The sequence below is a fragment of the Stegastes partitus genome, unplaced genomic scaffold (genome assembly GCF_000690725.1).
Source record: "Stegastes partitus isolate 25-593 unplaced genomic scaffold, Stegastes_partitus-1.0.2 Scaffold198, whole genome shotgun sequence".
Classification (NCBI taxonomy): domain Eukaryota; kingdom Metazoa; phylum Chordata; class Actinopteri; family Pomacentridae; genus Stegastes; species Stegastes partitus.
In genome coordinates this window covers 593,429-610,464 of record NW_007577929.1, presented here as the reverse complement: position 1 = coordinate 610,464, position 17,036 = coordinate 593,429, and the positions used below count along the sequence as shown (strand labels likewise).

The 17,036-nt window shown below is 38.7% G+C and overlaps 1 protein-coding gene across 2 annotated transcripts in view; it reads left to right on the top strand.

Annotated features, from left to right (window-relative positions):
- klhl4 (kelch-like family member 4) overlaps positions 1-2,997 on the top strand; it is a 29,171-nt gene extending 26,174 nt beyond the window's left edge. For both annotated transcript variants that reach the window (XM_008280545.1, XM_008280544.1), the window contains 2 exons: positions 1,015-1,186; positions 1,549-2,997. In XM_008280545.1, the coding sequence (XP_008278767.1) occupies positions 1,015-1,186; positions 1,549-1,608 (232 nt within the window). In that variant the 3' untranslated portion in view covers positions 1,609-2,997. The remainder of the gene's footprint in view (positions 1-1,014; positions 1,187-1,548) is intronic.
- The last annotated feature ends 14,039 nt before the right edge of the window (positions 2,998-17,036 follow it).

Below are 17,036 nucleotides of genomic sequence, written 5' to 3'. Positions count from 1 at the left end.
CACCATCTGGTGGCCACATTAATCCTCCTGGATGGAAACATGAGGTGCGATCTGGATTCATATAAATGTAGAGCTTCCATAGAGATATTGTTCCTGTTCCTATGATGTGTTACTTGGATATCTGTGTATTTCCCAAACCTCCAAAACCTAGAGAACTATAGAATATATTAATGCAAATAGAGTATATCCCTGTAGGCCTGCTACACCATCTGTATATTTTCTAGGTTTAGTCGATGAGACAACAGTTTGCTGAGCTTTAAAAGAGTCCCCCCCTCCTCTTCTGTTTCAGTTGTAATAGTTATATATATTAATTTGATATATTTATGGGAAAAAACTTTCATTTAACTTCAAAATTCACATTTTTGACGCCAGAGATGTTTCCATGGGGTCCTTAACTGACTTTAACCACGTATCATATCAAATGTTTCAGTCCCAGTGAAAGACATCAGTCCCTCTCTGTTATACATCCATGTAATTATGGCCTTTTCACTGAATAATGCAACTTTGCACTTCATAATTACTATGCAGATCTCATTCTGTCTTCAAAGCTGACATAAAGATGCATGAGCTTTAAGCTTAGTGTCATCAATACATGACTGGACTTTTTAACATTTGGATCACCTTATTACTCAGAAGACATACAAAATAAACTCTATAATATGTCTTCATTTTCAACATGCTCAATATGATGAAAAGGAATTCTGCTCAGCAAATTCTGCTATTACTAATGAGTCCAGCTTTCTTTGGACTCAGCCTTCATCAGCTGCTGTTCAATAGACAATTTTGCGTTTTGCTTTTATGTTTCAATGTGGTTCTCTATCTGTACTGAAAAGAGTTCACCAGTGACCACTGAGACATCTGTGATTAAAGAGGGCAAACATAAGGATGCTGTAATTAGTGGCAATGGGATGCTGTTTTCCTCTTGAGATTTTGGCTGATTGGATAAATGATTTTATTTTTATTGCAGCAAATCTCATTTCACTTCAGTTGTTTCACCAAATATTGCACTTGCAGGTATGATCCAAAGACGGACACGTGGACCACGGTGTCCTCTCTCAGCGTTCCCCGGGATGCCGTGGGCGTTTGCCTGCTGGGTGACAGGCTTTATGCAGTGGGTGGATATGACGGGCAGTCGTATCTGAACACTGTCGAGTCCTACGATGCACAGAACAATGAGTGGACTGAGGTATGTGTATCAACTGAAATCATTTTTTGCACATTTAAAAGCATTAGATTCCTATTATTTCGGATGTATAAAGCATGTTACGATGCCAGTTTTGTTTTGGCTAAAATTTTGACATTTAAAATGTCAAAATTTGAATAGAATTGTAGCTTGTTTTGCCAGAACTAGTCACACAACACATTCCGTCAGGAGATAAAGTCACTGAAACCTATCAATATTTTATAGTTGTTTTTCTTTTTCGAAATTGTTTTATTTTTTTTCCAATCCTGCTACTCTAACCCTCTTATCTGCATGAAGTAAAATGGGAGTTTTTGAAGACAGCCTCAGATGAGAAGCTGCATGTTAACCTCTCTGTCTTCCTGTAGGAGGTCCCTCTCAACATTGGCAGGGCAGGCGCCTGCGTGGTGGTGGTGAAATTGCCTTGAGCATTTTGTCTCACAACAGCATGGGAAACAAATGAGAGAGCAGCGAAGAAGAGTGGACAAACAAAACAACAGATCAAGGACACATCCTCTGAGAGTCGTGTTTTTTTTTCTTTTTTTTTTCTTTTCCTTTAACTCAGCTCTCCAGATTTTTCAGAGGGAAACACAGACAGAGCCTTGCCCATAAACCATTGTTTCTATCATTAGTGGACATGTCTGCCCACTGGGGAGGACTTGTTCTGAAACTGGAATGCACCGCACATTCTCCACATTCTCAACCGATCAAGAATTTTCATAGACTTGGCAAAGCTGTAGCAAATCAGTGCCGAGCCTTTGTTGTACTGGTTTGTTATACTAGTTTTATGAAAAGTTCTTTGAATGTCTGCAAGATTAAATGTAAATGTAAAGCATTTTCGAGTAAATAAGCCGGGTTAGTTTACATTTATACACAAACATTTCTTATCAGTGCCATCACATACAGTATATTTTTGGGTTTATATGTCCCTTTATAGCCACTATAATGAAAATTGTCATAATAAACAGACATAAATGCGTACCAGTGTCATTCCTTAGTGGATTTTCTGAACAGATTCTTACTCTTTAGCGAAGAAAACTACTGTGAACATGGAGAGTTTGATTTAAAGTCTGAGAATGAAATCGAACTTTGCGCTGAATAATATATTTGGACACTTTCTTATTTTATTTTTATTTTTTTTCTAGCCTGTAGCTACAGAACACCAAAGTCATTTGCTTGTCTTAGATGTCTTGTTACACATTATATAAAGGTTTACAAATTTGTGAATTACAGAAAATATATCATATTGATATTTCACATTGCTGTACAGATTTTTGTGAACTTTCTGAAACTACATTTGCGTTACTAGAATCATGCCTAAACCAGAGTCCGCTGGCGACTACAGCTACTATTACTCATTTGTCTTTCTAGGCATGCTAGCTGAGTGAATGTTTAATTTGATTTTTACAATATTATATATAAAGATCACTGTCTCTTCTGTATTTTTTAGCATATATATTGCCCTCTTGGTCATGTAGATCATGCAGCGCAACCTTTTAATCAACCCTCATGCAACAACAAACTAAGTGGAACCAGCTGCATCCAAACCGCCTATCTGAGTCTATCGTTTTACATTTGACAACTTGTTCACAATAAAAAAAAAAAAGAGAGAGAGATTTGTAACTGTAATTATGACATGTTTTTGGGGCCAAATGTTGCTTTTAATGTTTTTATCATAATTTTGTACAGCATGCAAACCTATAAATAAAAAGACTCCAGTCTTCTCTGCATGTTCGGAGCTGTGGCCCCGCAGCGGGCAGGTTTTGATTCCTCTTGTTGTTCTGCTTTAAGTAAACAAAACTGATTCTTTGACTAAACAGACTCTGAAGCTACTTTGATGTCAGCATTAACCTTAGTTTTGTTCTCGTTGCAGTACCACACTTCCTAAATCAAGCAAGCATGTTTGTTGACTGCTTCTCCAGTCTCCCACCAACAGACTGAGGACCAACTGCTTTTGCTTGCCTTTGTTTATTTCCCTTGTTTACCCTCCAAATAGTCCCTCCATCCCACCCTCCTCCAACTTGTTTGGCGTAGATTTTGATCATTTTCGCATACAAAATATTGGCTTATGTGTTCGCTGGTACTGGTTTAATTCAGAAACCTGCAGATGTTGTGAAAACACACAATATAATAGAGACCGAAGCCTTCTTGTTTTTTCCTGCATCCCATATCTCGCTTGATGTAAAGATTCATCTCGAACTTTCTATTTCTGTTTATCTGCATCTTCTCCTGTCAGATCTCATAAGGGAAATCAATAAAAGGATAATAGCTTTTACCTAAGCTCACCTCTTCAGAGTATAATATTACTGAGAGCCTCAACATGTCGAATTTATCTCACTAAATCTCTGTACAGTTAATTTGAGAAGCACCGTCTAATGGATGTAGAAATATGAGGCCATTATGATGAAAATAGCTTTATTCAATTTGGCCCTGTAATGATTGTAATAAGTTAGAGTTACAGTTATATAAATACACAAGATTCCTCTTTTCTGTTTCTTCCTGTTGTACTCTTCTAATGTGGGTTCGCTCAGCATTGCCCAATCTGAGATTCCACATCTGTTAGACTAAACTGCTTAACCAAGTTAGTCTAATCATAGGTTACAGTTAAAAACACAAAGTGATACACGCTGAGAGTCAGCACCACATGATGACAATGTGATGCACTGCTTCAAACCAAAATGTGTCACATGTCAAGTATTATTCTACTGTAAAGTGCCAAAGAAAAATGCTCTGAAACATACTGTGTCACTGAATCACTGAACAGAGCTGAGAGAATGCATAAAATATCACATGGATGGAGTAGTTTGACTTTTACTGTGTCCTGCTGGGATTCAAACAAATAGAATTCACTGATAATTTAGCGGTATGGCAGTACAGCACTAATTTAATTCATAGCTGCTTTGTTTTAGCTAAAGTGGAAAAGCACTGATGTAGAAATCCTATTATGATTATCTCTGGTATCCCTATTATTTAACTGTATAGGTATTTATAACCTAAATTATGAGGAATAAAACATTGCAAAAGAAGATTCTCAGTTCCTCTCTAAATTTAATTTACTGAGCTCAGCGTGTTGGCTTAATAATACTTCCTTATTATACATCTGAGTCACCGTAGGTGATACATTGAAATGATCACCGCACTAATTCTAATCCAAACATGCGATTATGAAACCATTCATTCTGTTCTGAAATTTGGAAATGCACATATTAAAACAGGCCTCATCCCCAAAGTGAGAGGAATTGATTAACCAGTTGGTGAAATTTAGCTACAATATGGAGAATGGGGGACACTTGATGTGTTTCCTTCATTTTTAAAACTAAAATGAAACCATCCTAATTGAATTAGCGTGAAATCCTAATGATCTCCTCCTTCAAAGCCAGGAACATTACAACATGACTTAAAGAATAAGTTTCAATCCTTTAGAGGATTAGAAAATGAAATGTGTGCATTTAGTGTAGAAGAAAAAGATAGAGAAAGTAGGAGTGGGTTGTTATCTTCTATGTAATAAAAATGTCCACACACAGTATCTAAATATGCATCCATACCCTCAGGCTTTGTTACTGAGTATTCAGCTCAGTTCATCTCAGCGGTTTGACTTTTAGTATTATTTCAGCATCACCCCACACTCATACTGTAAGCTCCCGCATGGTGATGTAATCATTTCATAAATTATCAAGAGAGGGTGCTGTTGCACTGCAGAGGATGTACTCACCGCCGTAAACGGCGAATCAGAATCTCCAATACCATTACTGTTCATAATAAATGTCAACCAGCATTAAGAATGCCAAGGACAAATACTTGAGCTAATAACCCTGCATAATTATTGAGACATGATGATGAAATGTTGGGAAATTGGATGTTAAGGCGTCTCATTCTCTTACTTTCAAATGAGCATCTTGCTGAGTTTTAAGGGAAGCTTAAAGCCTACGAACAAGATGAGTTCTGACTTGAGAGATGATTTGTCAGGTTTTAAAGGGATTTCGGCATCGCCAAAGTTTGAACAATGTCTCATGATTGTGAGACAAAGCTTTGACAGACTGTTCTGTTTTTTTAAGCTCAGCTCCTAGCCTCTTTTTTCTGGTATTTTCTTTTAGGAGTAAAGAAGCAGCTTTCCCTCGTATTTTATTCTTTTTGTGACAGCGAACAGAGACAGAAAGTGATGGGAGAAAGATGCAACAACACAGCGGGAGTTGCAAATGTTGTACTATATTGATCTTTGGCTGCGAAGACTCGTATATACAAAGTTGCTCTCTTTTTATGTGTCTTACAATACATATTTTTTTTGACTTTAGGAGGAATTAACATTTAAATAAATTACAAAGCGTTGCGTTACAAAAATAACATGTTACAGGCACTGAATTTTGGACTTCATCAAACGCATTCCCTGTGCCAGTTAAATGATAACACTGCATAATTGTTTTCTGTCAAAACACAGTCTCAGAACTTCACTGCAGATCAGTTGGCCTAATGCTGAATGAAGAATGCCTGGAAAAAAGAAGGATTTGGATGGTTTATATGTCAAAACACAGTGTTCTGAGAAAGACTGTGAATAAAAAAAAAAGCAAGAGAGCTTCACCACAGGGACTAAAGACAAGATGGATCCTACAAGTGCCACAACAAACTGTCAACTTAGAATAAGACTGTCTCGTCAAGCCTGCTTAAATAAGCCTGTTAACATGGCACTTTTGACATGTTGCAATAGAGTGCCATGTCAGGCAAAATGTTGTCTTCTCTTCCCAGGTGATGACAAATTGATTTTACACTGCAACAACTCTTTGTCAAGCGACTGAATTCGGAAAAAGAGAGAGACGACACATTTAACATATCACACAGGCAGCAGGACAATATCCAAGCGCCGAGATGTGCGCTTGGCTCGAGCCTGGAGAATCTGCCGCTCGAGGAAGTACACTACAAACCGCTGCATAGCCTTCTAGTGACACTGAAAGTGATAAAGTAGTTAGCCGAGCTTTCATGAGTCCAGTGCTGATACAAAGAATGACAGTTGCTTCTCCCTTCTGATCAAAGGCAGCAGACAAGCGCTGTAAAATGTTTCTCCCTCTATCCTCCCCCCCAAAACCCTGTCTCTATCTAATGATAGTTGAATACATTGTCATCTCATTATCTTTGAAGAGGGGAAAGATCCCTCCCGTATGAGTGGGCACTGTGTCTCTTGCCATCAGTCAGGCCCTAAGATTGGTGAAGCGCATTCCTGTCTCATTATGTTGAGTGAGAGATATCAGACACATCCCATCTGCCTAACGCCTTCCACACACATGCTGCCATGCTTCAGCCATACAAGCTGGTGCTGTTCAGCTGCAGTCCTATAACTCAGCTATGAGGCCGATATTCTGAAGGTGTCCTGGATGCTGCTATTAGCTAAATCGCTGCATGGTGAAATATTTCAGTCAGTAATAGGAGACTTACTTCTGATTGGATGAGTCCGAGCAGGGCTGGTTTTGATGGCTGTAACTAGACTCCTGGACATGCGTCTCGCCGGCATCACACATCATCATTAATATTGCAGCATATCATGTAGTTTATCCCATAATGGTTTTCAACTCGTACACAAAACACATTTACCCCCAGGCAGCTGGCTGCAAGGATTTTACCAGTTATATTCTTACAAATGGAAAGAGAATACAAGAGAGAAACAAAACCCTCTGCTGTAACATTTTATTTTATTTTTTTAACATAAAGCACAGTACCGATATGAAAACAAAAACTGATCTGAACACCGACACTGCAACCTGAAAAATCAACATAATAACCTCCGCGTACACAAATTAATACATACTTCTTCATTAACCTTCTTAATTTGAAAAACTGTTCACATAGATGGCAGTTTCTGGTGCTTGTGACTATTCTGTAATGACTGAATAGTGCTCAAAGCCAAAAGGGAACAATAACTTGTGACACAAACGCCAAATTGGTCCCTGATTCTCTTGACTGGCTCTAACAGATGTCATGGGCCGATTGCCAAAACATCTTATCGTGGACACAGTACAGTGAAACCACAACACTGATCTACATGATGGATGTCAGATCAAAATGAATCCAGCCATGGTTTTACCAGCTTTGAATTCATGCATGGGGAAGCCTGTCAGGGGCGAGAGATGATGTGGACGCTGGCTCTCACTGTTTGTCAAGATTTTACATCCCTCCCCCTCGCTACTCGTTTGAAGCTAGTCATCTGCTGTCTAGCAGCTTGCTGCCAATACGCCTGAGTATCTAGATTCAACATTTGTGGACTTCTCACAGGAATGAATGCAATTAGGCTATTTTTGTGGGTGTAAAGCATCCCTTTGCATACAACATTCAATCTATCATTTTATTGGGGCCCTGACTTTCCCAGGAAACACACTTTAAATTGGTAACTACACTTGTCTGTTCCTTGTTTTGTGTGTCTAATTCAGACAGTAAACTGGTGCACATCAATTGCGCATTTTTTATTTTTTTTTCACAGCAGTTTTGCCTCTTTGGAAGTCTGTGCGGAATAAAGAAATACAAAACTAAAAGCAGACTTTTGAAAGTTGAGCATCAAATGATGTTTTGACATCAAATAGAAAAATGAGGAAACATCAAGACCTGAAAAAGATCACATAACCAAGCAGCCCAATTCTTTAAATGAGATGTGTTGTTTGTTTTCTGACAGATGCAGACGTGACAACAAAGTTGCTCTGTCCAACTCACTTTCTTAGTCTGTGCAGCATCCATAATTCAGAGAACATCATGTCCACTTCAATAACACAGGCTTGAGCTCGTTGAAGGACACACACAATATACATTTTTACTGCTTCTTTTTTTCTGATAAATCCTTGCGATGGGAGGAAAAAAAAACACCTAGCACTGCTTGTGTGCCACTATTGTGTCTGCTACGCCTCTTACCCTATATGATCTTTCTCTCGGCACATTACTGCTGCCCGTGCAACGACCGCTTACGAATTGCCTCCAGAACTAAATCACTTCCTTTGTCAGACACGACTGCCTTTCTTTCCCAGACCCATTGCTTACTGCTATTGTTAGTGAAGATGAACAGCCCACGACAATTAAAGGTGTGGACCATTACTTCTGCTGTAAGGAAGGTTAGACCTCATGCTTTACAGCCTGTGGGAGAACACTGGCGTATCTTCATCTGTCATCCTGAGCCATAATGGAAGGCCTTGGAATAGATGAAGAGCCAACAAATGTCCACCTCCCAGCACACTCTGGGTCAGGTTTGTACAGCAATAGCGGAGGTGAAGGATACAGGTTGAAAATAGCATGTGTGGCGACTTAGTGAAGCTAAGGTGAAGAAATGCAGTTTACTGCAAACACAGAATAGACAAGTGTACAGAAAAACTACATGTCCAACACAATACAGAGAACATTTCCAGGGTAGAGTAAAATGGACAAATATGTCCACTAGTATTCACTTGCATTTTAGGTTTAACATCCTTGTCAGCTAACTTTGATGTTAGCTGGACAATTATTGCTGGTGAACTCATCAGTTTTCACTTTTTTAACTGTGTACAAACCATATAAATTCAGACCTACATGCTTACAATGTAAGCTCCTGGAAAAATGTGTTTTGGTCTCAAATAATAGTGGAGATTTGATGCAAAGCTGAGGCATTTTATGGAGTCTCACACTTGTTAGGGATTTTGTAGCTTGGAACAAAGGATGAAGAGATGGCAGTTTGTCTTGATCAAAAGAGAAATAAAATAACTCCTGAATTTGAAACCCCAAAATCGTCTTAATTAGCGTTACGTGTTGTGTCTACTTGGCTCCGTAACTTTAGCAACCAGTCAGCCTACATTTAGGAGTCATTTGGGTGTTACTCATAGTTAGGGGGTGTTTTAACCTTGCAGGTTTTCCTGAGTGCTGTTTAGCTGGCTATAGATGGGCAGGAAATAACTGTAAAACTGTATTTTTTCTTTTTTTCCTCTACACATTTTAAAAATACCAAAGTAGTGACATGTAGGCGTTGAGCCTTTGACTGTTTAAAGGCATCTTTGGCGGAGCTTGGCTGAGTGGCAAAAGTGAATTAAGAAGTAATGCAACTAATGGCTTTTTCTGTGGAGTGATTAGAAAACGAATACTTTTTCAATTAGTGACATGTAAGGGGATTGATTAAACAGTGGTTGGAAATGTACTTTCTTGTTGTGACTTAACTTGCCACACTTAAAGACCTGTGCTACGTGTGATTAAAGCACAAAAAGCATGAGTTGTGAAATATGCGGCACTGTTTTAAGACACGCAGACATTCTCAATCAAGAAACAGAAATGGTGAGAGAATATTATCATTATACAGAGTTTCTGCTAAACAGGAGATTTCTGCACACCCCAATAAATCCAATATATAGTGATGGTAAAGTGGTAAATACTAATGTTGAATATAGTCTCAAGAAAACAACCTAATGTTATCTTCTTTGCTGCTTTAGCTGTTACAGCTATTAGTGAAATATTTTCAGGTAATTATCATGGGGAGAGTCAACTTTATGTCATGTATGGCAAGGCATAATCAACACATTTGGTGCCAAGCCATCTTCGAGAAAGTAAAAGTTTACAGTAAAACCCTTCTTAGGTCATAACAGTTACTGTGTTTTTCTTCTGCCATCTTCTTCATTACAACCCTGTCTCTCAAAAACTACATTCCTATACCACTAAACCACACTCTCACTTACATTTTCCGTAACTGTATGACCTAAAAGTAAACGTTTCCACTTTCAACGAGGCACGAAGTTGGTGTTTTGATGATGGAATGGCGGTGGTGGAATTAGTCCACAGCAGGGCCTTTACCCGGGAGACTGTGGGACCTGTTTACTTTTGTTTGGACTCGCTGTTTGGTTAGGTTTTCACCCCAGGGGCCCGTTCTCTGTATGTGGATTAAGGTTTTAGCTAGATAATATTTGTTGACGATTTGGCATGATGTTGGATTTCTTGTCTCTTTGAAACAGTTGTTGGATTGGTTGTCATGGCAACATATCCGTAAGATCAAACCCACTCAGGAGCAAGTTTATTCAATGTAAACAAGATTAAACAGCTTTGTTAAAGGAAATGCACTCAACCATGGGACCCCCGTGCCATTCTTGCAGGAGGGGCTTGTCGCATTTGGTGCACTGATAATAAAAATTGCACTTTAGTCAGAGGGATTATTGTGTGACAGCTGAGAGTCCATACTTGGACTCATTACTGTTGCCCAGTTTGTTAGCATCTTATAATAGCAGCCACACTGGCAAGAGTGGGATGACATTTCCTCAAACATTTTTAACAAAATACATAGATTGCACCTGTGTTAATACATCCATGTGATATAAAATGTCAAAGATGTGCATCCTGCTGATGGCTCCAAGAGACACGTTTAAAACTAAGCAATTGTTGTTTTGGTGGATAGCTAGCTCTTCAGCTGACTACATGATCGAAGCTTGGTTAGGTTAAGGTTCAAAACTACTTGTTTGGATTTACTAAATTGTCATATTTTGCATTAAAAAGAAACCCTTTCACAACATATTCTCTGGGTTAACAGGGTGACGATTTCTGCCCCATCAAGTATTCGATCAGTTGGCCAAAAAGTTGTGACAGTTAGAAGATGCAATTAACAGCAAAGACATGTTGATAAGACTATTTCTGATACATCACAAAAAAGCCCTCAAAATACAACTGAGAATGTGGTTTAGTTGTACAGGAAAGTAATTTTTAGGAGGCAGGGCTCCATTGTTACTAACCTGTTGTCTTTTTGTACACGTTGGTACAGAGTTGTTTTTCTGTGAATGAAGCAGTGTAAAAGTAAGGTTAAAAGCTCGTACTATTTTTTTTGTTTGCTTTGTGGTGCTCTATCTTCTTCTTTTTCACACACACGAAAAAATCCATAAAAAGAAAACTTTACTACTTCTTGTGCAGCCTTTTCACTAGGAAAGTCCAGCTGCATGAACGATTAGAGAAACAAAAAGGAAATGAATTTACATGAAAACTGATTGTTTCAGTCATAAAATCACGTTAAATTAGGGTTGCAAAATATATCGGCCCACATTGGTATCAGCTGATATTAGTATATTTTCCGATATATTGGTATCGGTCTGATGGACAAATTTAGCTGATGTGAAAAACCAATGACTGTCTAACATTAGCGCCTTTGTCTCTACATTTGATATTGCTGCTATTTCACAGATGTTTTTGCTTAAATGGTCCTGGACTTGAACGTTAAATATGTTAAAATATGTTTAAATATGTTTTACTTTTGTTACATAATAAAGAAGACTATGTGGTCTAATTTGGTACGGGCTTCTTTTGAATAGTTTTCATGTTCTCACAGTGCTTGCTTATACTCATTTTTAGGTGTGAACAAAAATTGAATATCGACATCAGTAATATTGATTATCGGCGATATCAGAAATCTTAATATCAGATATCAGTATCGGCCAGAAATTTTAATATCATGCATCACCACTTTAAATCCTTCATATGTATCTAAAGCACAATCCTCTTGATTTAAAATCATGTAGAGATACACAAACCTATACTACAGAAAAATACACAACACTCTTCATTGCTATACAGGTAAAAAAAAAAAGAAAGAAAAAGAAAAAGAAAGGATCTACCTGTGATGAGAAAATGCAAGCTCTAATGTGCGAGTATATTGAAGCTATATTGCAAAACTGAACACTTGTGCTACAGTGTTCCAGCTGTAGGCAGTAGTTTGTAACTACTTACAGATGGGATCTGAACAGAGATATATACCAGGGTTGATTTAATCAATTTTGAGAACATTTTGTTTCTTGCTTAACCTCAGGCAACCAGCATCACACTGGCAAAACCCACACAGCAGCCGTATTGCCAGGAGGATTGCCCACGGTGGACAAAAGGTGAACCTTCCTTATCCTCCTATAGCCTGGTGTCTGAATCTGATAGCGTACGTATGCAGATAACAACTTCAAAAGATTAATGCTCATCTTACTAGACATTTTTTACAGGAAACTCTCTTGTACTCAGAGTAGCCTCAGTCTTTTGTTACATAGCCTTTAGCTTGGTAAGAAACTTTCCCTTCAAATTCATCCTGAGGCTCATTCCTGATACCCCTGTTTGACATGCAGAGGTGGTAAATTATTTAGGCTGAATCTGTATTTTGTTACAGAACGGAGTTGAAAGGAATACTAAAACATATTTAGTTACCAGTTTTGAAGGTTACTTTGGCTGAATTTATTGCAATGTATTGACCTTGTAAATAGTGGGTTTTTACACCTGATCATTACATAACTGAATGTTTCCCCCGATTGCCCCAGAGCACACCATATTTTAGCGAGAGAAAGTGTGAAAAGAGAAATTTCTCAAGAAAGCAGTGCATGTGAGCTGGCCTTTAATGGCTATACTCTCAATAGTCAATACTCATGCCAGACTTTTACCAACACTGCAAAGTAGGGTCAGAATAATTTGCCAGTGTGTGTAAGATTGCACCACAAGAGTCTTATAAAAACTGAAAATAAAAATCAAATAACAAGCGCAAGTAAAAATATGAATACATGCCAAGGAAAATTTCCAATGCCACCATTTTAATATGTTTGGTGTCTACTGTCTCTTCTATTGCACTCTATTGTACGCCTTATGTCCTTCAAAGCATAAGAAACCAGGCATCCCAGCATGCCTCAGGCATTCCAACATAGTTGCCAGCAGGATGCAACACTGCAAAAGGTGCTGCCTCTTTAAGTCTCCTGTGCGGCATGTTAAGCAATGGTAATCTGCCGCAGTGCAGACAATAAATTCCACTGCATAACTAAGTGTCGCCATGACATCGTACCTGGATGGAATATTATATGTGCAGATGGAGGGATAGATGGAAGGAGGCCATGCCCCATGCAGAATAAATATCCCCAATGTTGACACAAAAGGGACAAAATCTGACTACTAGTCACAATGTCACTTGTCCGTGCACCGTATTTGAGGAAAACAAAGAGGACTGTGCATTAATTATTTCCTGTAGCTTAACGCCGGTTTGGTCAGCGTGCGATTCATCTGTTCGGTGCAACAATGGAGCTCAATGCTATGACAAATCTGAAGGCCCGGGCTGTCTTCCCAGTTCCCAAAAGCTTAATAGTGTGCCATGTGGAATGATGTAATGCTAAAACACTGCAAAACCAGAGTGCTCACCAGCTTTAGCGAGGGCAGGAGAAAGAGGGAAAGACAGACTAGAAGAGGGAGAAGGAGAGAGACAGTAGGAGACTCAAAGGGCCTGATTACTGCATATCATCTAGAATACAACTTGTACCACACAAATCTCCAGTGAGATCCCCATACTGTTGGAGTATGATAACAGAAATGAAAAGCTAGTTTGTGTTGGGGCTCTCTTAACGCAGCCGCTTCACAGTGTTAAGGAAAGTGATGTTCACTGCATGACTTAGACAGCAACTCTGCAGTTATGTGACAAACTGAAAGCCATTTCAGGCTGTCACAAGCAAAATTATTTGGAATACCCTGTAGCAAGGACCTATAATCCCCAACAAAGAAATGTTATTATTCACAACAGTGTGAAAAGAGACACACCAAAGCTGCCCTGTACTAAGCGTGGGTTTTGCTGTGGGTTTTGATCATTTTACCACAATTTTTTCATGAAAGATATTAGACTGGCTTTTTATTCTTTTCATTTCTTTCAACTACAGAAGATTAAAGGGTGGCGCTCTATAGCAAGCACAGTAACACTTGATAAAACAGCACTTTGCATAGATATTGCTTGTTACATAAAGAAAACACTCTTTTTTTTTTTTATGTATGACAGCATGTTGTTAAATGTTAAGACAAATCCTAACTCCGATGGGAGGAAATATAGACTCTTGCTCGTTGTTCTAGTCTTTGTTATCTCTTCCATGTAAGTAATAATTAATCAGAGTATTAAGACTCTACACAACGTTGCCAAAAAGTCTGCTTTTTTGTGCAAACAGTAACCTTGAGACACTTGTAATGCTGATAAAAAAGAAAAACTTCAAAAATCTCAATTCTGCTTTGTTAAAACTGTGCCAAGCATCCACACGTGGTTAATGATTTTCTCTATAAACATTGGTGAGACATTACAGAAACATTTTGTTCCAAGAAGTTCACTGGATGTACAGCCGCATGGTATTTAAATTACTTGAAATGAAAAAATGATTGTTTTTGATCTACCACTGCAATCCGTGAGCATATTTCAGTCTTATCTCATGCTGAACAAAGCACACAAACGAGGAGAACGCATCAGATCTCGATCAGAGAATTCAAGAGAATAATTGTTGTAAGCCACAGTTTTTTTTTATTACATTAACAGCCAAATTATATTATATCATTAGGCGGCATAATTTCAGTTTGTATTTTAAATGATGGGTTTGAGAGAAACACTAGATCGAAGGTGTAATGAGGTCTGGTTGTTAAAAGGTCTCGTAAGAGTAGTTTTCTTCATGGTAAGTCTTTATTATTGCATGGCACAGAAATCAATTACAGTTTTATAGAGAATCCCGATCCCTTATGGGGAATTCAGCAAGGAGCACTTTACATTTTTACAGGTCTTTATGATTTAGACAGCAAGAAAGAAAAAAAAGTTAACAGACACTAGGTATGTTATGCTGAGATGTGCCTCCTAATAATACTACTAGTATGACTATTATGATTATAATAATAATACTTATACTAGGACTAATATGAATAACAACAATAATACCCAGCACCAGCATGATGCAATAAAACCCCATCCGACAGTACACACTGAAATTCTTTTTCTGTGACTTTTTTGAAGCTATATGACAAACTCCTACATTCCAGGTAGATTTTCTATTTCTATTCAGATCCCAGACCAATTTGTTGCAGTCCGTAGAAACACGCTTTTTACTATGCATGGCGTTCTAATACCCTTGGCCCTTTTTGGACAAAAGGCAGAGCGGAGAGCCAGGGGCATTTCATTTCATGCTCTGCCTCCTCAACCCCAGATGTTCACCTCAAAAACATCTCCACTGATACAGGTAGAAGCTTAATGGCCTGCAAATTGCCCCGAGCTCAGGTAATGAAATGCAACCTCTGTATAATTTTAATTGAGAACTCTGGATGGAAATCAAATGATAATGTGCTCCATGCATGGGAAGTTTTCAAGTAACAGTGAAATTTGTGTCTGGTGTGTAAGTGCAGCGTGGGCTAAGGTAAATGGCTTTTTCCTTGTGAGCCTCTCTTCATTTTAATTGTGGATTGCATGGTGTAATAAACGGGTTGGTCATGACTTAGCATCTGGTAAATGAAGCAGGGGATGTACACACCTCTGAATGCACAATGGTGCTCCATATTTACAATTCAATCCGACAGGGTGCCTATTAGAAGCCATAAAGCTGCTCAACTGTTAGATAAGATACCCTCACTAACCCCCTCCACGGCCCTCTCTCCTCCTCAGCAGATCGTCTCACGCACACACACACTCAGTTCCTGCACTTAATGTTGCTCAGTGCGTCCTCATTCATATTACATGTTTTCTCCAAGTTGTCAATTCCAAAGTATTTGTTGTACCTGATTAAGACCAGCCTAAAGCGATGCTTATACATAACCATCCTGTATTTTTCCTTTTTTCTTATTTTTTTGTAGCAGGGTTGCTGCTGTACGACTGTGGAGGAATGAAAGAGGCACAGCAGGTGGAGGCTTGAATGTCCTGAAAGTGTTGCCCAAAAACGTCTCCAAAAATTAGCAGTCCAAAATATATGTTAGCCAGAAGAGCTCTCCACATTTTGGCTTGTTGCCTTTTACATGTACTCCTTTGTAATTATTGATGAGTTTCATTTATATATTTTTGCATAATACTGTGCATGAAAACAAAGAAGGAGGAAACTTTTAATAGACAAAACATACCTTGCAGCAGCTATTACTGTCATAGAGTGTCCTATAATAGGACCAATCTCTAGCATGTTGAAGGAGTTTTGTGGAGAAAAAAGCAGTATTTTTATTTTTTTATTCACCAACTATGATGATTCTGTCACCTTATATGATATAACTTCATGTCTCTTCATGCATACTTTTGCTTATTTATACAGGCAGCATACATTGAATAACATTTGCATTCATTTTGAGTTTCGTACAACCTAATGAATGTCAGTCAGATAAAATGTTTTGCTCAGTTTTGGTCACTACCAACCTCTAATTGAAATAAGTAAACGCTGCTCTATGTTTACTAGGCAGCCGCTAACCAAGTATCACCACAAAGCCAGGAGCAAAGCTGGTAAAAACCAGCTTTCACTGAAAATAGTCACAGCGAGAACATGGCTCCATTACATCCATTTGCTCCACTAAATTTATTCTGTGGAGGGTCGTGTGGTGCTGGAACCTTTCCCAAAAAACCCCATCTCGAGCCTAACTCAAAGAAACAAACAACCTTATTTGTTCATGCTCACACCTATGGCCAATTTAGAAACACAAATGAACCTCCCATGAATGTCCTTAGACTGCGGGAAGAAGCAGCAGCACTCGGAGAACATGCAAACTCCCCACTGTCGCTGATCGGCAGGTTTGAACCCAGAATCTTCTTGTTGTGAGACACTGGCAGAAGTCTGTAATCCTGCAAAGTAAAAGAAGTAGCTGTAAATGTAACTGATTAGTAGCTGCAGTGTGATTACTGAAAACAGTGATGCGTTACCTCCCAACACTGCCGCTAACTTTGTCTGCTGTTCTGGTGCCGGGCTTGTAGCTGACAATGAGTGTGTCAGAGCTCTTTCACCAAAGAAACATCTGCTCGCTGCTGACAACAGGATTGATGAGAGCAGTGCAAGTGAATCAGCCGTAAAGTTGCAGGCTGTAAAACTGAATCAGTGAGCTGCGAAATGCTAAAGAGATGCTAGTGTTAGATGCTGCAACTACAGGGGAGTCCGATGATAATAATAATAAGGTA